We start from the raw sequence: 23,642 nt of genomic DNA, 5'->3' as shown, positions 1-23,642 counted from the left end.
CCTCAGGGATAGCTTCGGTACTGGGTAACTCGGTGGGTGCTAGCTAGCTGTGAAGATCAGGAGAATGGTCCAGGGATTACGGCAGGAATCCAGCGTTGTAGTGGAGAGACAGTCCGTTACTGGTAGGCTATCCAGGCTAAAAAAAGAATATTTTTTAATTTAAAAAATATTTTAAAGAAGGGCTGGTAGTGCAGAAGGTAAAGGCCGCTAGAAGTGGCTAACATTGACTAAATAGCTTGTAGCTAATTAGCTGGTTAGCTTCTGATGGCTTTGTGGTTCTTGCTATAAGGTCTAAAAATGACAAATAATAGCGGTTCCTTATCACATTGGGTGAGGCAGGTTACCGGAAGGTATAATTGAACTAAAATGGATTAGAAATATGAATTGAAATATATACAAAAAATACGAAAAAAAATACAAAAGTACACGAGAGGACGAACAAAACACGTCTGCACTGCTACGCCATCTTGGAATACCAACTGTTTCACTAGCACAGATTGGAATTTGTTCCGGGATTCATCCGATAACATTGAGGAATTTACCACATCAGTCACCGGCTTCATTAATAAGTGCATCAACAACGTCGTCTTTTACAGTGACCGTATATGTACATATCCCAACCAGAAGCCATGGATTACAAAATCTGCACTGAGCTAAAGTCTAGAGCTGCCACTTGCAAGCGGGACACTAACCCGGACACTTATGAGAAATCCCGCTACCACCTCTAACGAGCTATCAGACAGGCAAAGCGTCAATACAGGACTAAGATCGGATCCTACTACATGCTCTGATGCGCGAGACACATTACTCATGCATGCATTATTTGTCTCTCTGAGGTACATCTCATACCCTCTAACTAGACCAAACACCTCCATTGAGGGGAGAAGAGAAAGGAGACTGTGGGGTAGGGAAAAGGGACATAGTGTGCCATGTGTTATCACAATGGAAGCAACAATGACTGCATACGATTGGCGGTACCACCTATCACAATAGTAAAGGGAGCAACAAAAGCTTCTGTCTATTCTGTACATAAAATAAATAAGCCGACAGTATACCTCGCTAAGCAGTAACCTGTCATCTGCAGACTTATATTCAAATCTAACACTCACCACTAACCCTGTTATATATATAGAATTTCAAAAGAGCTCCCCAATTAGATTATTCAGACGTAGACAGATCTGTGAGAGCCCTGTGTGCCACAGCCGCAGCACGAGCATGTTCCTGAGGAAAAATAAGGAATGAGAGAGAGCTTCATCTGGATGTGCCCTCCCCTGAGAAACACAGCAACCATGCCTTGAAGGCTGGCTTCTTCACTCCTTCCCCCTCTTTCTGCGCCCTCTTTGACTTTCCACAAAAAAATATATAATAACTGGGTGGAACTTTATTACTCAGAGAGCCAGGCTAACAATGCAAAATATATCACTTTAGACAGACCACACACTGGGATGTTTGATGACAAACAGATGTTATTGTGACAGTTTGTTGCATGACACACCCATCAAATTATTTACACATCCTCATAAAATGATCAACGCTGACTGTTGAAATATGTCCCTGAAACAGAACAAACAGAGGCACAGTAGGGATCAATCCCTTGGCTTTCCCCTCCAACAGCTCTGGTTTACAGCAAAGCAGGTGAGGGCTTCTTGATAGGTGCCTCCTCTGTTACCGTGGTAACCCAGTAACCCTAGTCACCAGGTTTGATTAGGCTAGAGGTATGGGTATTAAGTGCCACTAGAGTTCACACCTGGCCATGGTTAATATAACTTCACTGCTACACAGACAAAGATGCTGTGACTTCAGCAGTAAACAGAAAATAAGCAATGAGCTATTGAGAATCTCATTTTCAGGAAACCTTATTCACCTCTATTCATGACCTCATCTCAGAAAAAGTAGCTGGATGAAAACTTGGTCCTGTACAAAACAAAAACAGAAGCACTTAAGTGGACTTATTTCTGGGTTTGGACTGTGTGTCAGCATTGAAAACACATTGAAGATGCTCTGTCCCTCTGTCCCTACTGAAGAAAGGATGGAACATGATCAAACCGATACAGCATCAGCAACAGTGCCTTCAGAAAGTATTCACAGCCCTTGACTTTTCCACATTTTATTGTGTTACAACCTGAATTTAAAATGCATTACATTGAGATTTGTTTGTCACTGGCCTACACACTATATCCTATAATGTCAAAGTGGAATTATGTTTTCAACACTACAATAAGTATTCAACCTCTTTGTTATGGCAATCCTAAATAAGTCCAGGAATGAAAATGTGCTTAACAAGTTACATAATAGGTTGCATGGACACACTATGTGTGTAATAATAGTGTTTAACATAATTTTTGAATGACTACCTCATTTCTGTATCCCACACCTTACAAATGGTCTCCCAGTTGAGCAGGGAATTTCAAACACAGATTCAACCAGATTCGATACTCCCTGACGAAGGGCACAGAGCCGAAACGGGTCAGAGTTTAAAAAAACTTTTTTTCCATTGAACATGCCATACAAATAAAAGCATTTTAATTAATTATATGAAGAGGTCCTTGGTCCTCCTTTCTTTTTGATGACCAATTTATCCCTTTTATCAAAGAGCACCTTCTGTCTACCAAAATCTACTATCGTGTACATTAGCAGCGCTTCCCTTCCTTCTATTTTTCTAAATTTCTAAAAACATGTTTTTACTTTGTCATTATGGGGTATTGTGTGTAGATGGGTGACCATAGATGGATTAGACTGTAACAGGAGGGCTTCTTAAAGAAAAAGGAACAGGTCTGTGAGAGCCGGAATTGTTACTGGTTGGTAGGTGATCAAATACTTATGTCATGCAATAAAACGCTAATTAATTACTTAAAAATCATACAATGTGATTTTCTGGATTTTTGTTTTAGATTCCGTCTCTCACAGTTGAAGTGTACCGATGATAAAAAATGACAGACCTCTACATGCTTTGTAAGTAGGAAAACCTGCAAAATCGGCAGTGTATCAAATACTTGTTCTCCCCACTGTATATATCATATATATATTGTATATACAGTATATATATATATATATATATATATATCGTAGGCTACTAAATATAATTTCCAGCGACACACTGACTTATGATGAAAATGAAGCCATAGGCTACTCACAGTGATGGCTGGTGTGCCCGTCGTGCCAATAGCCTCTCTCAAGATGAGCTACTTTGAAAAACAGTTCTGCTATTAGTATAAAATAAGGAGCTTTTGAGATTTGTTTTTACATTTTGTTTCTACAGACAGATTAGTCTTCTTTTTCAGCAGTAGGCATTTGCTTTCCAAACTGTACGTTTTTCCCGCAATTGTATTTTGAAATCTGCAAAAGGCAAACCGACAGCCACAACCAACCATAGAAATATAATCCATAGATGGCAGTTCCCATTCAAGTCAGAACTGGCATCCATTGCTAGTGTACTCATGAGTTTAACAGTCAAATTGCCAGGGTAAGAGGTTACAAAAGCCTATGTATTATAGGTATATTGCCACAGTGCAACAGGCTGTGTATTTGACATGCATGCTGCCCAAACTGCAGTCTTCCTGGCTGTAGGCATACCGGTAACTGCCCAAATAAAGGAAACACTTGAGTGAACGAAGGATACAAAGTATATGTTATGGTGAGGGGTGCATTTTCCTGGCCAAGGCGCATTGAAGCTGTCCTGGCAGATTGTGGTGGCCCAACACTTTATGTTGGTGTTTTCTTTATTTTGGCAGACACTGTACCTGTATGTGTGTGTGTGTGTATAAAACCTAATCCACAGTTATTTAAAAAAAATGATTGATCAGAATTATATAAAAAAATATTAATCAGTTACCCAATCAAGGCAGGGCCCCAAAGTTACCAACGTGGCCCCCCTACCTCCTCCCCCCATCTGATGATTAGCAGAGCTACACTCATTGAGAGTCTACACTCCTGAGTCCTCCTGTGGTTGGTGGTTGCAGTAAAGAAATACAAAATATATACTACATATATAATATATACTGTATATATAACATACAGTGCATTCGGAAAGTATTCTGACCACTTGACTTTTTCTACATTTTGTTACGTTACAATCTTATTCTAAAATGTATTAAATCGTTTTTTCCACTCATCAATCTACACACAATACCCCATAATGACAAAGCAAAAACAGGTATTTAGAAACTTTTGTATTAAAAATATAAAACTGAAATATCACATTTACATCCATATTCAGACCCTTTACTCAGTACTTTGTTGAAGTACCTTTGGCAGCGATTACAGCCTCAAGTCTTCTTGGGTATGATGCTACAAGCTTGGCACACATGTATTTGGGGAGTTTCTCCTATTCTTCTCTGCAGATCCTCTCAAGCTCTGTCAGGATGGATGGGGAGTGTCGCTGCACAGCTATTTTCAGGTCTCTCCATAGATGTTCGATCGGGTTCCGGGCTCTGGCTGGGCCATTCAAGGACATTCAGAGACTTGTCCTGAAGCCAATCTTGCTTTGTCTTGGCTGTGTGCTTAGGGTCATTGTCCTGTTGGAATGTGAACCCTCACCCCAGTCTGAGGTCCTGAGCTCTCTGGAGCAGGTTTTCATCAAGGATCTCTTTGTACTGTGCTCCAATCATCTTTGCTGAAAAACATCCCTGCAACATGATGCTGGAACCACCATGCTTCACCGTAGGGATGATGGCAGGTTTCCTCCAGACGTGACACTTGGCATTCAGGCCAATCTTGGGTTCATCAGACCAGAGAATCTTGTTTCTCATGGTCTGAGAGTCCTGTAGGTGCCATTTGTCATGTATCTTTTACTGAGGAGTGGCTTCTGCCTGGCCACTCTACCAAAAAGGCTTGATTCGTGGAGTGCTGCAGAGATGGTTGTCCTTCTGGAAGGTTCTTCCATCTCCACAGAGGAACTCTGGAGCTCTGTTAGAGTGACCATCAGGTTCTTGGTCACCTTCCTGACCAAGGCCCTTCTCCCACGATTGCTCAGTTTTGCCAGACAGCAAGCACTAGGAAGAGTCTTGGTGGTTTTGGTATCAAACTTCCATTTAAGAATGATGGAGGCCACTGTGTTCTTGGGGACATTCAATGCTGCAGAAATGTTTTGGTACCTTTCTCCAGATCTGTGCCTTGACATAATTCTGTCTCGGAGCTCTGTGGACAATTCCTTCGACATCATGGCTTGGTTTTTGCTCTGACATGCACCGTCAACTGTAGGAACTTATATAGACAGGTGTGTGCCTTTTCAAATCATGTCCAATCAATTGAATTTACCACAGGTGGACTCCAACAATTTGTAGGAACACCTCAAGGATGATCAATGGAAACAGGATGCACCTGAGCTTAATTTCATGTCTCCTAGCAAAGGGAATACTTATGTAAATAAGGTATTTCTTTGTTTTGTTTATAAATTTGCAAAAATGTCTAAAAACCTGTTTTCCCTTTGTCATTACAGGTTATTGTGTGTAGATTGATGAAGATTTTCTTTAATCAATTTTAGAATAAGGCTGTAACGTAACAAAATGTGGACAAAGTGAAGGAGTCTGAATACTTACTGTATACAGTATTTACTTCCTTACTACATTTTCTTTGTAAAAATAAAATATATATATTGTTTTGCTTCCTCTTGGGTGCAGCAGGGATGAGGAGGGATGGAGAGGAGAACAGAGAGAAAATGAAAGTGGTGAACACGAAAAAGAAAGAAAGGACAGAAAAAAGAAAAAAAAACGGAAAACAACAGGCCAGCGTAAGAAATGTCACATTGGAAAAGTTGCAAACTTGGAAGGTCACTTAGCAAAATAAACAACTTGTCCTGAGTGGATTCAGAAAAGAAAGTGTGTGTGTGTGTGTGTGTTTGTGTGTGTGTGTGTGTGAGTCCAGTCTTGAATAAATAAGAGGATAATGAGAGTAGCTCATTAAACAGTGTGCGCAGGACGAAAAGCAGATGAGATGTGTTTAATGAATTCTCATGTTCTCCCTTACTCCTATCCTCCCCGCATGGGAGTGTCCATTAGTCATTTCCACCTGCTAAAGAGCCAATTAAAAACGTTCTGGAAACATTTCAGACTTCCTTATTAGCATAACTGCTTTTAATGTACAGTAGTTGGAATATTCAACACACATGTCCTGTACACTTGTGTATTTATTTGGGTACATATTTATATGTTTGTTTGGTTATTTTGATATAGTCTAACTGACTGTTATGTGGAAATGGAAGCTTTCCCCCAAATTACTTACTGGATCTATAGCTCACATCTCTTTCCATTAGCATCAAATCCAGTCCCTGCCATCCAGATAATCACAGTGAGTCCTGGTGGTCCAGTGCTGGGTCAGTATGTCAGCTGCAGGGTGAGAAATGACTGATCCCTGTTAGGGAGTCAGCTGCCAATCTTCTCTTAATGACAGCCACTGACTGACCCACAGCCTGCTCTTAGGGGGATGCAGACAGACCCCAAACAAAATCACCGCATGGCAGTTTGGCTGTACAGGTATGAGTGCAATCATTGTGACTAGCCTGTCATCAGAAGCAACTCAGCCCAGCAGGTAGAATCCCATACCGTGTCTGCTTCACACACTGCTAATGACATGTTCGCAGGCAGCTATGGAAGATCAAGAAGCTAGCAGGGACACAGGTATACCAGCTAAATTTGGGTATGGCACACTGCTTCACTGACATTTCCTTCTGTCTCTGTGGAGTGGATTACACCAACAACAATAAAGATTTGCATGCAATACCCAAGATATTCAGGAGTTTTACAAATGAATGTAGCTCTTAACCACCTGAGTAATCCTGCAGTTTAACAAAGACAAGGCGTTAACGCTAGCACTACCAGAGGGAGGCAGAGATGTAAATCACTCACATAGACACCCAAATTATTCTTAATTGCCAAAGCTTTGCGTGAAAGTTCAGGATGCATTATTTCATGCTCCTGTTTATTAATTACTTAATAATCACTTTTGAGAATTGGTCTGCATATTTAATTTCCATCCTAAAAAGGGGTTACAACTGTCCCTCTAGTTGACACAGACTTTCACAGGATGAATATTTCATGAAGTGAATGGAAATATCACATTTACATGACTTATTAGTGGTGTGTCCCCTGACACATGAAAGATAGACTCACAGTCTATCTCAAAAACAGATAAGTTATCAATAGCTTCTTCTGTAAACCAGTCAGGTCCTCAAACAAACATTGCATGGAGTTGAGCCTGGGTTGTTAGATTATCCAAAATGAAATAGACATCAATCTCCTGGGCTTTATTTTCCAGCTAGGCGAAAGAGAACACCTGACACACTCACCAGGGGAAATGCCATAATGGACATGATTGCAATCAAACTCAAGGGATGCGCAACTCAATACTGTGTTCAAAGTTCAAAGGTAGAAAGCAGAACAGCAGGCAGGAGGATTGTCCTGCACACCATAAGGCAGTGATTTTAAGCATGAAAGCAGCATTCTTTAATGCTTCCTCTTTCCCTGGGAGAATTTCACAATCCGTACAGAGGGAAACTTTACATTTTAAACTTTAGTCATTTAGCAAACGCTCTTATCCAGAGCGATGTACAATTAGTGCATTCATCTTAATAAACAACACATCACAATCGTATCAAGTACATTTTCCTCAACAAATATTTATCAGCGCTAGTAGGAAAATAACTCTCACAGGGGGCACCGCGAGGGGATTTTAATATACTCTTCAAGAGGTTTAAGACATAATGAGACCTCCCACCTGTAAAAGGTTTCAACAGCCGCCCTGTAAACACACTTCACGTTAAAGGAGACGTTTCATGTTTAAGATTAAACATCAGAGCATAGCAGCAGAGTCAGTGCTGCAAGAGAAGAGAGAAGAACAGGAACAAATGCTGTGAGAGAAGGAGAAATAACAAAAGACGAGAACAAGAAGAGATTGGTGATGGAGAAAAGGGTGGAGGAGGACATGACAGTGATGGAAAAAATAGCTTTTCTAAATCATTGAAGGTGTTCTTGTTTGTAGTCATTCAGCTATGTTTAAACAGAAATGGTTTTCATCCAAAGCGCCATCTCTCTCTTCCCCAAGGTCCTGAGGAGGCCACTGCATGACAGCCAACCATGTGAACACAGCAGCACCAGTAGCTGCAGCACTGCCTAGCGGAGCACCGTAAAAAGGACCCTCAATATTTAAAGAGTGAACTCCTAGATAGTGTACGTCTAGATAGTTTACAACAGCCCTTCAGCCAACTCTTTAAGGACTCTAAACTGCAGTACTTATAAAAAGCTCGGTTCCGTCAAGTACCAGGACTGTAAACTGCACGGGATGCCGATATTCAGCCTGGAGAAAGAGAGCAATGGTGAGGGCTGAGATAGACTGATAAATAAAACAGCAGTTGTTCAACACAGTCGTTCAACGCACTTCCGGGATTGTCTCCGTACTGTTGTACTGTTTCTTGCCACTTGGCTAGCTGCCAAACTTTTTCGCTTTTTACTATTAATAACTATATAATCAAGTTTACTAAGGTCTTAGTTTTGTCCTCCCACAACTTTTAAAATTAAATTTACCCCCGTACGCTTTATCTGGACATAGATCTGCAGGACCTCCTCCGGCCGCAAAAAAATAAAAAGCTAAGTAGCATTATTGCTTCTCATTCCAGTCCCTGAACTCTTAATATGCAGGTGAACTATCGCCTTATGGTGAAGATAGCAGAGTTGCAAGCTCAGCTTCAGACACAATCGTTAGGCAAGGGAAATTTAAGTGTAGGAAAGGATGATACATCGTCTGTGCGAACAGTAAATACAGGGAGTAGTGTTAATCCCCCTGTACAGCCCCTGCAGCCGGACAATTTTCTTGTGGTTTCTGGAAAGAAATGCATTTGGCATGCTTAACCGGTGTCGCTCATTCAGCCGATAGAAACTTTCAACTGGTTTCCCCCACTAAGCAATGAGTCGGAGTCAGAGCCCGAGCCTTCTCAGGTCTCTCCTCCACCCGTTATGGGATCTGGGCCGCCGGAGCCTCCCACCATTAGCTCTGACAAATTGAAAACCCTAGTCATTGGCGACTCCATTACCCGCAGTATTAGACTTAAAAGAATCATCCAACAATCATACATTGTTTACCAGGGAGCAGGGCTACCGACGTAAAGGCTCATCTTTAGATGGTGTAGGCTGAGACTAAAAGTAGTGAATGTAGATGGTATAGGGATATTGTTATCCATGTCGGCACCAGCGATGTTCGGATGAAACAGTCAGAGGTCACCAAGCACAACATAACTTCAGTGGCGGATGAGATAGCAAAAGCTCAGGTTGCCCAGCCCGGCGGTGATACAATCTTCTGCAAAATCATTCGCAAGGAGATTCCTGCAAACATATTATTTGAAGATGACCTAGCTAGAAATATGTGTTGGCATCAAGGAATTGTCTCTGGCCCCCTCCCAGTTAGGGGGAGTGATGAGCTCTACAGCAGACTCAAATAACTCAATCGCTGGTTGTAAACTGTTTTCTGCCCCTCCCAAAAGATATAATTTGTAGATGACTGGCCCTCTTTCTGGGACTCCCCAACAAAGAGGACCAAGCATTGCCTGCTGAGAAGTGAAGGACTCCATCCAAGCTGGAGGGATGCTGTCATCTTATCATCAACATAGACTGGGCTCTAACTCCTCTAGCTCCACAATGAGATAGGATGCAGGTCAAGTAGCAGGCTGTTAAGCAGCCTGCCAGCATAGGGGAGTCTGCCACTAGCACAGTCAGTGTAGTCAGCTCAGCTTTCCCCATTTAGACTGTGTCTGTTCCTCGATGTAGGTCAGGCAAAACTAAACATGGCGGAGTTCACCTTAACAATCTCACTGGAATAAAGACCTCCTCCAGTCCTGTCATTATTGAAAAAGATTGTGATTATATCTCAAATCTCAAAATAGGACTACTTAATGTTAGATCCCTCACTTCCAAGGCAGTCATAGTCAATGAACTAATCACTGATCATAACCTTGATGTGATTGGCCTGACTGAAACATGACTCAAGCCAGATGAATTTACTGTGTTAAATGAGGCCTCTCCTCCTGGTTATAATAGAGACCATATCCCCTGCGCATCCCGCAAAGACAGAGGTTTTGCTAATATTTATGACAGCAAATTTAAAAAACAGTCTTAGTCTTTTGAGCTTCTAGTCATGAAGTCTATGCAGTTTACTTGATCACTTTTTATAGCTACTGTTTACAGGCCTCCTGGGCCATATAACAGTGTTCCTCACTGAGTTCCCTGAATTCCTATCGGACCAAGGCAGATAGTCATGGCAGATAATATAATTTTTTTTGGTGACTTCAATTTTCACATGGAAAAGTCCACAGACCAACTCCAAAAGGTTTTCGGAATCATCATCGACTCAGGGGGTTTTGTCCAACCTGTATCCAGACCTACAGTACCAGTCAAAGTTTGGACACACCTACTCATTTCAGGGTTTTTCTTTATTTTTACTATTTTCTACATTGTAGAATAATTACTGAAGACATCAAAAGTATGAAATTACACATATGGAATCATGTAGTAACCAAACAATTGTTAAACAAATTCAAATATATTTTATATTTGAGATTCTTCAAAGTAGCAACCCTTTGCCTTGATGACAGCTTTGCACACTCTTGGCATTCTCTGAACCAGCTTCTTCTATCTTACCTCATTTGCACACACTGTATATAGACCTTTTCTACTGTATTATTGACTGTATGCTAGTTTATTTCATGTGTAACTCTGTTGTTGTATGTGTCGAACTGCTTTGTTTTATCTTTGCCAGGTCGCAGTTGTAAATGAGAACTTGTTCTCAACTAGCCTACCTGGTTAAATAAAGGTGAAATATATGTATTTTTAATTCCTAGGGGCCCTTCTGTTGGAGTACAAAAATCAGTTAACCACCTAACTGAGGATCTAAATTTAACCTTGCGTAATACCCTAGATGCCCTAGTGGCACCTCTAAAAACTAAAAACATTTGTCACAAGAAATTAGCCCCCTGGTATACAAAAAAATGCCTAAGCCTTGAAGCTTCCAGAATATTGGAATGGAAATGGCGCTCCACCAAACTGGAGGTTTTCTGACTAGCTTGGAAAGACAGTACCGAATTTCGAAGAGCCCTCACTGCAGCACGATCAGCCTACCTTTTCAACCAAATTGAGGAGAGTAAAAACAATCAAAAATTTATTTTTGATACTGTCGCAAAGCTAACTAAAAAGCAGCATTCCCCAAGAGAGGATGTCCTTCACTTCAGCAGTGATGAATTCATGAACTTCTTAGACGAAAAGAGATGCACAGAACTGCCAGGACCTAAAATCAATGGAGACACTCAAGTTTTGCAATCCTGTATCTCTCGACACATTCACGAAAATAGTCATGGCCTCTAAACCTTACAGCTGCCTACTGAACCCTATTCCAACTAAACTACTGAAATAGTTCAACTCCTATGTTGAACATAATAAACTGCTTCCTATCCTCCACGTGTACCAAACTCACTAAAAGTGAAAAAGCCAAACCTTGAGCCGGAAATTTTATTTAAAAAACTATCAGCCTATATTGAATCTCCCATTCCTCTCAATTTAAAAAAAAAGCTGTTGCACGGCAACTCACTGCCTTCCTGAAAATAAATAATGAATACAAAACGCTCCAATCTGGTTTTAGACCACATCATAGTACTGAGACTGCACTTGTGAAGGTGGTAAATTACCTTTTAATGGAGTCAGACCAAGGCTCTGCATCTGTCCTCTTGTTCCTAGACATGGGGTACTCAACTACTATTTCAGAAGGTCCAGAAACACAAATTTCCTAGGTGGCCAAAGTCCGGATAGATATCGTCCTTTATTGCCGCAGTGGTACAGCGTAGTAACAAACATAGTCGTCTACGACTTAGGAAACATGTTGATATATAAAATGTACATTAAATACATTAAACGAGACTACAAATTAATTACTACTTCTTTCGAATGTAAACGTACAACATTCCATCAACATTGCTGCAGAACAAAAGTGGTTACATAATTGTCTATGTAAAATGTGCACTGTGAACCATTGTACGTTGGCCTTGAATTAATATATATTTAAATAAAATACAGTGCATGTTTTCTGGAGAACAAAGGAGAGTTGAACAAAAATAATAACCTGAATGGATAGAATGTCGCTGTGGGCCATGCAATATTAATGTATAAGTCACAATGGGCCTTACCTTGCATTAATGAGAGAAATTACACTTTCTGTCTCCTGCCAATGCTTTGAACTTTGGCACAAATGGTATGAGAGCAACTCTGAGACAATGGTGCAAGTGTTCATTGGTGAGCCTGGTACAGTATTTGTTTTTAATGAAGTTCATTGTGGAGAAGGCTGATTCACAGCTGTATGTGGAGCCAACCATAATCAGGATGTATAATGCCAGTTTCTTGAGGACAGGGAAATCAGCTGCAGGCACTATCTTTCCCCAGCCCGGACTGCTGTTATCATGTCTCACACTGTGTTGTCCCATCCCTGCAGATTAACATTCAGTTGATTAAGGTGCCCTCTCCTCATCTTCTGAAAACTCAGAAAACTGAGTTGCCTTGTCACTATTTTGCTCTCATAAGAAAGCTTTGATTTCCACCTGAATGGCCCAAAAATGTTCCAGAACCCTTTGCTGAGTCATCTGACATTGTTGTGCCATAGTAAGTAATCCAAACGGGCATTGGCCTCTGTCAGAATGCCTTGTAGCAGGCGGTGTTGTAGGGATGATGTTGCTCTCAAAAAGTTGAGAAGTTTCATCATTGTTGTCATGACCTCAGAATACTATTTTCACAGACTGGCACACAGGACAAATTAATGGATGATGCAGTGATATGATGTCAGGTCAGGGTGGTCCTCTTTCAAACGTGCAACCAGTCTCCTCCCTCTTCCCATCATGGCTGGAGCTCCATCTGTGATGACTTCAGATCTATCCCCCTTTTGTCAGCATCCCTTTGATGGCCTCACGGGTATCCTTTCCTCGCGTGTGTGATTCTAGATGTGTTAAGCCCAACAGCTCCTCACAGAATTCCTTGTTTCCTTATAAAATCTGATAAACACCAGAAGCTGGGCATTATCAGTGTTATCTGTTGATTCATCCACAGCTAATGAAATACATGTTGCATTCTGAATAGCCTCATCATGTCACACCCTGATCTGTTTCACTTGGCGTGATTGTCTCCACCCCACTCCAGGTGTCGCTTATTAACCCTGCTGTATATATCTCTGTGTTTCCTGTCTCTCTGTGCCAGTTCGTCTTGTATGCTTTTCAAGTCTACCAGCGGTTTTCCCGTACTCCTGCTTCTATTCTCTTTTGTTAGTACTCCCGTTTTTTTTTTACCCTTGCCTATTTTCTGGACTCCGTACCCGCCTGCCTGACCATTCTGCTTGCCCTGACCTCGAGCCTGCCTGACACTCTGTACCTCCTGGACTCCGTACCCGCCTGCCTGACCATTCTGCTTGCCCTGACCTTGAGCCTGCCTGCCACTCTGTACCTCCTGGACTCCGTACCCGCCTGCCTGACCATTCTGCTTGCCCTGACCTCGAGCCTGCCTGACACTCTGTACCTCCTGGACTCCGTACCCGCCTGCCTGACCATTCTGCTTGCCCTGACCTCGAGCATGCCTGTCCAGTCTGCTTGCCCTGACCTCGAGCCTGCCTGTCCAGTCTGCTTGCCCTGACCTCGAGCCTGCCTGACACTCTGTACCTCCTGGACTCCGTACCCGCCTGCCTGACCATTCTGCTTGCCCTGACCTCGAGCCTGCCTGTCCAGTCTGCTTGCCCTGACCTCGAGCCTCCCTGTCCAGTCTGCTTGCCCTGACCTCGAGCCTGCCTGACACTCTGTACCTCCTGGACTCCGTACCCGCCTGCCTGACCATTCTGCCTGCCCTGACCTCGAGCCTGCCTGCCACTCTGTACCTCCTGGACTCCGTACCCGCCTGCCTGACCATTCTGCTTGCCCTGACCTCGAGCCTGCCTGACACTCTGTACCTCCTGGACTCCGTACCCGCCTGCCTGACCATTCTGCTTGCCCTGACCTCGAGCCTGCCTGCCACTCTGTACCTCCTGGACTCCGTACCCGCCTGCCTGACCATTCTGCTTGCCCTGACCTCGAGCCTGCCTGACACTCTGTACCTCCTGGACTCCGTACCCGCCTGCCTGACCATTCTGCTTGCCCTGACCTCGAGCCTGCCTGACCATTCTGCTTGCCCTGACCTCGAGCCTGCCTGACACTCTGTACCTCCTGGACTCCGTACCCACCTGCCTGACCATTCTGCTTGCCCTGACCTCGAGCCTGCCTGCCACTCTGTACCTCCTGGACTCCGTACCCGCCTGCCTGACCATTCTGCTTGCCCTGACCTCGAGCCTGCCTGCCACTCTGTACCTCCTGGACTCCGTACCCGCCTGCCTGACCATTCTGCCAGCCCTGACCTCGAGCCTGCCTGACCATTCTGCTTGCCCTGACCTCGAGCCTGCCTTACCATTCTGCCTGCCCTGACCTCGAGCCTGCCTGACACTCTGTACCTCCTGGACTCCGTACCCGCCTGCCTGTCCATTCTACCTGCCCTGACCTCGAGCCTGCCTGCCACTCTGTAACTCCTGGACTCTGAACTGGTTTTGACCTTTTGCCTGTCCACGACCATTATCTTGCCTAGCCCTTTAAGATTGTTTAATAAATATCAAGACTCAAACCATCTGCTTCCCATATCTGCATCTGGGTCTGGCCTTGTGTCCTTATACATCAAGTTGTGAAGTTAAATCCTCAGCTCATATTTCAGCTCTCCTCATTGCTGTGGAATCTGACAGTGGGATCTGTTTGATATTTTCCCTGAGGTCGTCTTTTCTGAACCCTCAAGCAAGGAGTCAGCAACTTCACACATGCATTCTTTTACCATCTCAGCGGCTGAATGTTTTGGGGGTGTTTTCCCAAAACCCAAGCTATCCTCAGTGAACACTCCATTGCACGTTGTTAGGCTGTCCGAGAATTGACAAGGACTTTGGTGGACTTATCATATTGGGATTTGAGATGGTTAATCTTGTTTGTTCTCACCTCTGTGTTCAGGGGATACGTCTGATAGAATTTACTGTGCCTGGTGTTATAATGGCGCTTAACATTGCCTGCTTTCACGAGAGCTACAGACTCATTGCATATCAGGCACATTTGTTTTCTGCTAGTTGCGGGGAGAATGAACAAATACTGTTCTGTACACTCGTCTTTGAATATATGGTTTTCAGAGTATTTAAAAAAAATGTAACAAGCCATATTAACAAAGATACTGGTAACTAAGCTTCTTCTATCTATGATATTTACATTTGAACCACGGTCAAAGATACTGGTAACTAAGCTTCTTCTATCTATGATATTTACATTTGAACCACGGTCAAAGATACTGGTAACTAAGCTTCTTCTATCTATGATATTTACATTTGAACCACGGTCAAATTTTTCTGTTTCTTTCTGCCTGCTTGTCCCAAGGTTCCGCTGAGGATATTTGGATTAATGTGTAAGAGACGCGGCTTCTTGTATTTGCATATAACCACGCGATTGGATTAGATGGGGCACTAGTAGAGGCGTTCGCTGCTTAGAGAGAGAGCGAGAACGAGAGTTTGCTGAGTTAAAGCGGCCGCTGCATCCGGTTGATGTATTGCATAACAGTTGAGTTTGGCTGTCCTAGACCTTAGTGCCGCTTTTGACACAATCAATCACCAGATTCTTTCGGACAAGTTCTTGCCTGGTTTAGATCTTATCTGTCGGAAACATATCAGTTCGTCACTGTGGATGGTTTGTCCTCTGACAAATCAATTTTTTGTTTCCGTGTTCCTCAAGGTTCTGTTTTAGATCACGATTGTTTCCACTATATAATCTACCTCTTGGTGAGGTCATCAGCTGTACATTTCGATGAAAAATGGTGAAGCTCAAAAATTGCGTACCCTGGAAGATGTTGTTTCAGACATAAGGAAGTGGATGGCGGCACATTTTTTACTTTTAAACTCAAAACAGATCTGCTGTCTGATCTGACAATGAATATTGATGGTATTGTCCTCTCAAATAAAACTGTGAAGGACCTCGGCAACACTCTGGACCCTGATCTCTCTTTTTACGAACATATCAAGACTATTTCAAGGACAGCTTTTTTCCATCTACGTAACATTGCAAAAAACCTTTTGTCCAGAAATTATGCAGAAAAGTTAATCCATGCTTTTTAAAATTTCTAGATTAGACTACTGCAATGCTCTACTCTCCGGCTACTCGGATAAAGCACTTAATAAACTTCAGTTAGTGCTAAATACGGCTTCTAGAATATTGACTAGAACTAAAAAGGGGATCATATTACTCCAGTGCTAGCCTACAGTGACTTCCTGTTAAGGCTAAGTCTGATTTCAAGGTTGTACTGCTAACCTATAAAGTATTACATGGACTTGCTCCTACCTATCACTCCGATTTGGGCCTGCCATACATACCGATACGTACGCTATGGTCACAAGACGCAGGCCTCCTTATTGTCACTAAACTTTCTTAGCAAACAGCTGGAGGCAGGGGTTTCTCCTATAGAACTCCATTGTTATGGAATAGTCTGCCTATCCATGTGAGAGACGCATACCTGGTATCAACCTTTAAGTCTTTACTGGAGACTAATCTCTTCAGTAGGTCCTATGATTGAGTGTAGTCTGGCCCAGGGGTGTGAAGGTGAACGGCAAGGAATGGGACTGACGAACCGCCCTTGCTGTCTCTGCCTGGCCGGCTACCCTCTCTCCATGGGGATTCTCTGCCTCTGACCCTATTACGGGGGCTGAGTCACTGAGTTACTAGTGCTCTTCCATGCCGTCCCTAGGAGGGGTGCGTCACGATGTGTCAGGCTTTTTTTTCTATGCTCGACTTGAGTAGGTTGAGTCACTGCGGTGATCTTGCTGTCCAGTTTTGTGCCCGCTCGGGATAATGTGGTAGAGGAGATCTTTATGGTCTATACTCAGCCTCGTCTCAGGGTAGCAAGTTGGTGGTCTGTTGATATCCCTCTAATGGTGTGTGGGCTGTGCTTTAGTAAAGTGGGTGGGGTTACATCATCATATCGTCAGACAGGGCCACAGTGCCCCTTCCCTCTGTCTCAGCCTCCAGTATCTATGCTGCAATAGTCAATGTGATGGCGGGCTTGGGTCAGTCTGTCCTATCTGGTGAAATGTTCCTGTCTTATCTGGTGTCCTGTGTGAACCTAAGCGCTCTCGCCCTAGGACCATGCCTCAGGACTACCTGGCCTGATGACTCCTGGCAGTTCCCAGTCCACTTGGTTGTGCTACTGATCCAGTTTCTGCTGTTTTACCTGTGGCTATGGAACCCTGACCTGTTCACCGGACCTGCTACCTTGCCCAGGACCTGCTGTTTTTGATAATCTCTCGCTCTATCGCACCTGCTGTCTCGACCTCTGAATGCTTGAGTATAAAATGCCAACTGAAATTTACTCCTGAAATTCTGACCTATTGCACCCTATACAACCACTGTGATTATTATTTGACCCTGCTGGTCATCTATGATCATTAGAACACCTTGAAGAACGATTTGGCCTTAATGGCCATGTACTTATGATCTTAACCCGGCACAGCCAGAAGAAGAGGACTGGCCACCCCTTAAAAGTTTCTTCCTATGTTACTGCCTTTCTAAGGAATTTTTCCTAGTGACCGTGCTACTACATCTGCATTGCTTTCTGATTGGGTTTTTAGGCTGGGTTTCTGCATAAGCACTTTGTGACATCTGCCCATGTAAAAAGGGCTTTATAAATATATTTGATTAGAATGGGGAGGGGTAACTAGCTGATTGCTATGTGTTGCTGGATGCCCTACCATCATCAAGTTGAACCCAGACTCAACGCTAATGAGAAGCCAGGCACAAACATAATATGGAAGTGAAGCTCTGAAACAACAGGCTATAGAGACATTATCTGAGTGGCTGCCACATTAACACATTAGAGCATCACACGCATCTACTGTAATCCCCAGTCCTATCTGCAGCACATTGGCGTTACATTAGAGTACTGGTGGATAGAGGAGCTTTCAGCCCCTTTTTGCTAGGAATTGTCTATAAGAAAGAACATCCTCAGCAAAGCTAGGCTCAGCTCTAATGTAATGGTTTCTGGTGGTGGATGCATTGAGTCCCCACCATGCAATGTAAACCACATTGAACACTAGGGCTGGTACAATTACTGCATAACCGTGTAACCGATGTTTATGGATGAAGACCTTCATGAAAATAAAATATTTATATTTTTTGGTGTGTGGAAAGAACGACTGACTGAAGAGGGGGTGGCCTGGCATTCGTGCGGTTGAGTCTGTTTCTACCAGACTGTTTCTACCTTAGAGGAAGAAAGGGAGGTGAATTTCATTAAAAAAATGTAAATAATGAAAAAAAAAGTTATCATTTTTAGATAAAAATATATCCTAAATATATTTACGCCACCAAATAATTTATTAAAACAAACTGTTTCGCAATGAACCTCTACAGTAGCCTCAGCAGCACTTTGTAGGGTAGCACCATGGTGACAGCTAGCTTCTGTCCTCTTCAATACAAAACCTAGGAGGCTCATGGTTCTCACTCCACTCCATAGATTAACACAGTAATTATGACATCTTCCGGAGGACGTCCTCCAACCTATCAGAGCTCTTGCAGCATGAACTGACCTGTTGTCCACCCAATCAAAGGATCAGAGAATGAATCTAGTACTGAAAGTATAAGCTACAGCTAGCTAGCACTGCAGTGCATTAAATGTGGTGAGTAGTGGACTCAAAGAGAGAGAAAGACGATAGTTGAACAGTTTTGAACAAATACATTTATTCCAAAATTAAGTAGAAGCAAGAGAGTGATAGAGAGAGCTAGCTATATTTCATAGTGTATATATATATATATAAAAAACATTTTTGCCCAATTGATAGTTACAGACCTGTCCCATTGCTGCAACTCCCGTATGGACTCCGGAGAGAGAGGCGAAGGTTAATTAAGAGCTGTACTTCTTGACACAACACCCACTTACCCCGGAAGCCAGCCGCACCAATGTGTCAGATGGAACACCATACAACTGGCGACCGTGTCAGCGTGCATTGCACCCAGCCTGCCACAGGAGTCGCTAATGCACAATGGGACAGGAACATCGCTGCCAGCCAAAACCTCCCCTAAAACGGGTGAAGCTAGGTAATTGTGCCCCGCCCTGTGGGTCTCCAGGTCACGGCCAGCTGCAACAGAGCCTGGACTTGAACCAGGTTCTTTAGTGGCACAGCTAGCACTGCGATGCAGTGCCTTAAACCACTGTGCAACTCAGGAGGCCATATTTTTTACTTTCACTTACTTATCTAACATCTAATGCAGCTAGTTAGTGTATCCTACTCATACACATGGCTCAAACAGAGTGGAAGGGGAATGGGAGTTACCTGACTATGACTATCCAACACTGGAACTCTTCCAAGTCAAGGTAAACTTTTGGTTTGATTAATTTATTGCCACCAGGATCTGCTAAACTGCTTGCTGCTGAATGTACACTGTACTGCCTGATTGTTGTGGGTTTACTAACACATTAGTTCTGGTAGCTATGTTGACTCTGACGTGACAATGATGTAGGCTGTGTTTAGTGGTTAGCAGTCATGATATGTTTTTTTTCACCTGGCCACAGACAGCTGATGTGTTGTGCACTGGAGTCTACAAGCGAAGGGAAAATGTGAGAGGAAGAAAGAGTGTAGATAGATGCAAGAAGGAATTATATGAATGTGTCACTACTGTCTGTCATCTTTATTACTCAAAATACTCTGTGCACAAATGTTGTAAACTTTCATTCATAGCCTCGGTTGTAGCAACCTCATGATGGGTATAGGGGAAAAGTGAGTATCATGTAGTAGCCTAAACCTATCAACGTTACATTCAGTTGAGTGAATGGAATATGAATGCCAGTCATCCAATAGGCTGTAATATAAAATATATAAATATATATTGATCCTGCCACATCTTGAATGACACCCGAACGCCAATGGTTTCTACGAAAACATGGATTCTTAACAACATGATGCAACTTTGTTGCAAACAAGTCCTCGGTTATCTGGGCTGCCATAGAAATCTATTTCTATGGCAACACATGCAGTCAGGAGAGGAGGGGAGGAGAACATGTGTCTTACATTTAAAAAAATGTATTTTTTGTTGTTGTTGCTATTCCAACGGTTATTACTGTGACCGCAGTCATTTGGCTGAGCAATGACCATCATTCAAAATTCCATGACTAGCACAGCCCTGAAAACAAATGCAAATGATTAATACATACAGTAGTACAGACAGGACAAACTAGCACACACACATCTAATAGCACCTAGTAGTGTAGTGTACCGGGATGAGACTCACCTTCTTGGTGAAGTCCATGGCTCTGAGGATGGACAGGTTGAGAGTCTCCAGCGAGGCCAGTACACCCTCATAGTCACCCATGTGTTTGGCAAAGTAGTCTGGAAGGACAGGGAAGACGACAGTGGTAAGAGGGGCAAACACACACAGGCACGCACAAACACACACACACACAGGCACGCACAAACACACAAACACAGGCACTTCATGTGACTTATGGGATAACGGACTAGCTACGTGATTAATCAATGCAGATATTCTACTGGGATGGTTGGGATGAAAAACTATTCATGGCATATTGACTTCACAGATTAACAATCTGGTCATACGTTCACATATCCAATACATCCAAAGACACAAACAAACACCATGTAAAGCTCACACACACACACACACACACACACACACACACACACACACACACACACACACACACACACACACACACACACACACACACACACACACACACACATCTGTTAAAACTTACCACAGAGTTCCTTAGTGTCAACATTACTAACACACCACAGGTTAGAGCAGCATAGGGAGAGAGAGAGCGGGAAGAGGCAGTGGGAGAATGGGGTAAGAAACAGAGGAAAGGCTGGCATGCGACACAACATGGATCTACAGTATAACCCTCTATATCTTCTCCATCAGGGGGGACCAGCAGGTTACAAGACCGGAACTTGAATCAGGAGCATATCTGTGCCCATGAATTCAGCTTCAGGTCACTAAATCGTTATTAATTTTGAATCTTATTCTTTGGCATGAAACTGCTTCATATCACTGATGACGAACTACATTCTGGCGGAACCAGATTGATGAGGAGCAGGAATAAGGTGAACAGTTCATCTTTGCTTGCTGTGGTCCGGTCAGCTGATAAAATAGATTGTCATTAAATAGCAAAAGCTTACATTGTAATTTAACATTCTAAACAGGCCAATCAATTACCCCACAACAGCAACTGGTTATACTGTTGAGTAATGGGGGGGGGTAGCCTAGTGGTTAGAGAGTTGGGCCAGTAACCGTACAGGTTGCTAGATCGAATCCCCAAGCTGACAAGGTCAAAAATCTGTCGTTCTGTCCCTGAACAAGGCAGTTAACCCACTGTTCCTAGGCCCTCATTGTAAATAAGAATTTGTTCTTAACCGTCTTGCCTGGTTAAATAAAATAAAAAAGTAATGGTGAAGGAAATGTTCTGATAATATCTAAAGATGTGTTTGATTAAGTCCTGATTAAAGAGAAATTTAGGGGAAGCATAACGTTATTTCAATTGATATTCTAATGAGAGAAAGCATTTAGTGTTGGAAAATAACAAGGTTGATGTCATGGACAGCCAAGGCTAAAAGAAAGAAAGAGTGGCAGGAGACAAGAGGAGAGACCACAGGTAACACAGGAACTGGACGACTGTCCTTAGTCTCTGCAATTCTTTCATCAATCTCTATCTCTTTTCCTGATGCTTCATTTTTCTCTTCATCATTCTCCTTTTCTATTTTTTTTTATCTAAAGGTGTCATCAACAAAGGCCTGTCAGCTGAAGGTTCCACCAGTTCCACATCAAAAAGTGGATGTGATATTTACGAGTATAGATAAATTGTATACTTTGGCAAACACACACACAAACGCACATGCACAGTCACATACGTAGAAACACACACGCACATACACACGGCAGTTTTATTTATTGTAGCTCAGACTTGTGAAATTTCCTCCTCAATGTAACACACTGTATCTGAACAGTCCAGATGATGATTTACATATTACAGATCTAGTTCACTAGATCAAAATACACACAGGCAGAGTTGGCCTACAGTATAGTGCAGGTTAAAGTTTCAGTCATTAATCTTGTTCTGGTGGCAGGTCTGCAGAGTGGTCACTACATGGCATAGTCACAAAGTCATCAAATCTTTGTGATTTGATTTCTGATTTGAAACCTAACCCTAACATTTAACCTAACCTTAACCACACTGCTAACACTGATGCCTAACCCCAAACTTAAATTAAGACCAAAAAGCACATTTTAGTTTAGCCGATTTTGTCTTTGCAGCGGGCTCATCTAAGGGGAAATCGCTCAGTTCTGCCTCCAAGACAAGACTCATGACAATAAAAATCAACTTGCCTGTATAGCACTGCACAGCACAAACACACATTCCTATAGGATACGCCCATTTGCTCACATATGCAGACACACGCACACACGTCTTTTGCAGCTCTATATGACAGTGAACAGGCTACTAGCATGAATAGAGGGGAATAGAGGTTCTGGGATAGACCAGTAATGGATAAAAGTAGCCCGAAACTAGAGGATAACTTCGGTAAAAAAAAATGCAATAGTTTCATATAGCTTCAATGGTATCTCCACACTGAGGTCCAGACCCATTGTGTTCCGGTCTGTAGCTCTGCTCTGCTGTTGAAGTGTGATGTGATGCACTGTCTCACCTGGTGTTATCAGAGTCAATTGTTTGAAACAGATTCTCCAGTTCTTCCTCGTTCAGCGTCCCGTCGGAGAAGAACGCCTGGAACTCGTCCAGAGATAGCTTCCCATCATCTGCAGGCAGGAGAGGAGCAGATGAGAGGAAAGGAGGAGACATCAATCAGGTTAACAGCTGCCCTTAGCCCTGCTGCCATTAGCCATGCAACTACACATACCATGATCACTGTCATTATACCCTGGGCTCCTTGTGACTATCATATACACACAGTGATCAATAAACATCCTCTTTAGCATTATATCATTATCGCCATTATCATCACGAACAATGTCAAAATCAGCATAATGATCGTCATAACAATAATCATCATCATCTTCATCATCCGCATCACGATCTCCCTGCAGTCTTCGGGCTCAATGCTGAACCATTATTGATTATAGTAAAGAATTTATACAATGATTTGGGCATTTGCGAGCTGTAAGATCAATGAAGTGAAAACCACTTGCAGAGCTTTCGATACAGGCCTTATCTCAGAATGACTCTAGAGTGAAGTACAGTTGAAGTCGGAAGTTTACATACTGTACACTTAGGTTGGAGTCATTAAAACTCGTTTTTCAACCACTCCACAAATTTCTTGTTGAAAAACTATAGTTTTGGCAAGTCGGTTAGGACATCTACTTTGTGCATGACACAAGTAATTTTTCCAACAATTGTTTACAGACAGATTATTTCACTTTTAATTCACTGTATCACAATTCCAGTGGGTCAGAAGTTTACATACACTAAGTTGACTGTGCTTTTAAACAGCTTGGAAAATTCCAGAAAATTATGTCATGGCTTTAGAAGCTTCTGATAGCCTAATTGACATCATTTGAGTCAATTGGA

The 23,642-nt window shown here is 42.7% G+C and overlaps 1 protein-coding gene across 1 annotated transcript in view; it reads right to left on the bottom strand.

The window, feature by feature from the left end:
- The window catches only part of LOC115134278 (N-terminal EF-hand calcium-binding protein 2-like), a gene marked incomplete at both ends in the record, with an annotated part of 76,988 nt that extends 54,115 nt beyond the window's left edge, over positions 1-22,873 (bottom strand). Inside the window, 3 exons of the mRNA XM_065015235.1 lie at positions 20,330-20,427; positions 20,817-20,842; positions 22,765-22,873. Of these exons, the coding sequence (XP_064871307.1) occupies positions 20,330-20,427; positions 20,817-20,842; positions 22,765-22,873 (233 nt within the window). The remainder of the gene's footprint in view (positions 1-20,329; positions 20,428-20,816; positions 20,843-22,764) is intronic.
- Between the last annotated feature and the right edge of the window lie 769 nt (positions 22,874-23,642).

The sequence above is a fragment of the Oncorhynchus nerka genome, unplaced genomic scaffold (genome assembly GCF_034236695.1).
Source record: "Oncorhynchus nerka isolate Pitt River unplaced genomic scaffold, Oner_Uvic_2.0 unplaced_scaffold_1589, whole genome shotgun sequence".
Lineage (NCBI taxonomy): Eukaryota > Metazoa > Chordata > Actinopteri > Salmoniformes > Salmonidae > Oncorhynchus > Oncorhynchus nerka.
Note: the sequence above shows the minus strand (reverse complement) of the source record. Positions and strands in the feature narration are given on the sequence as shown.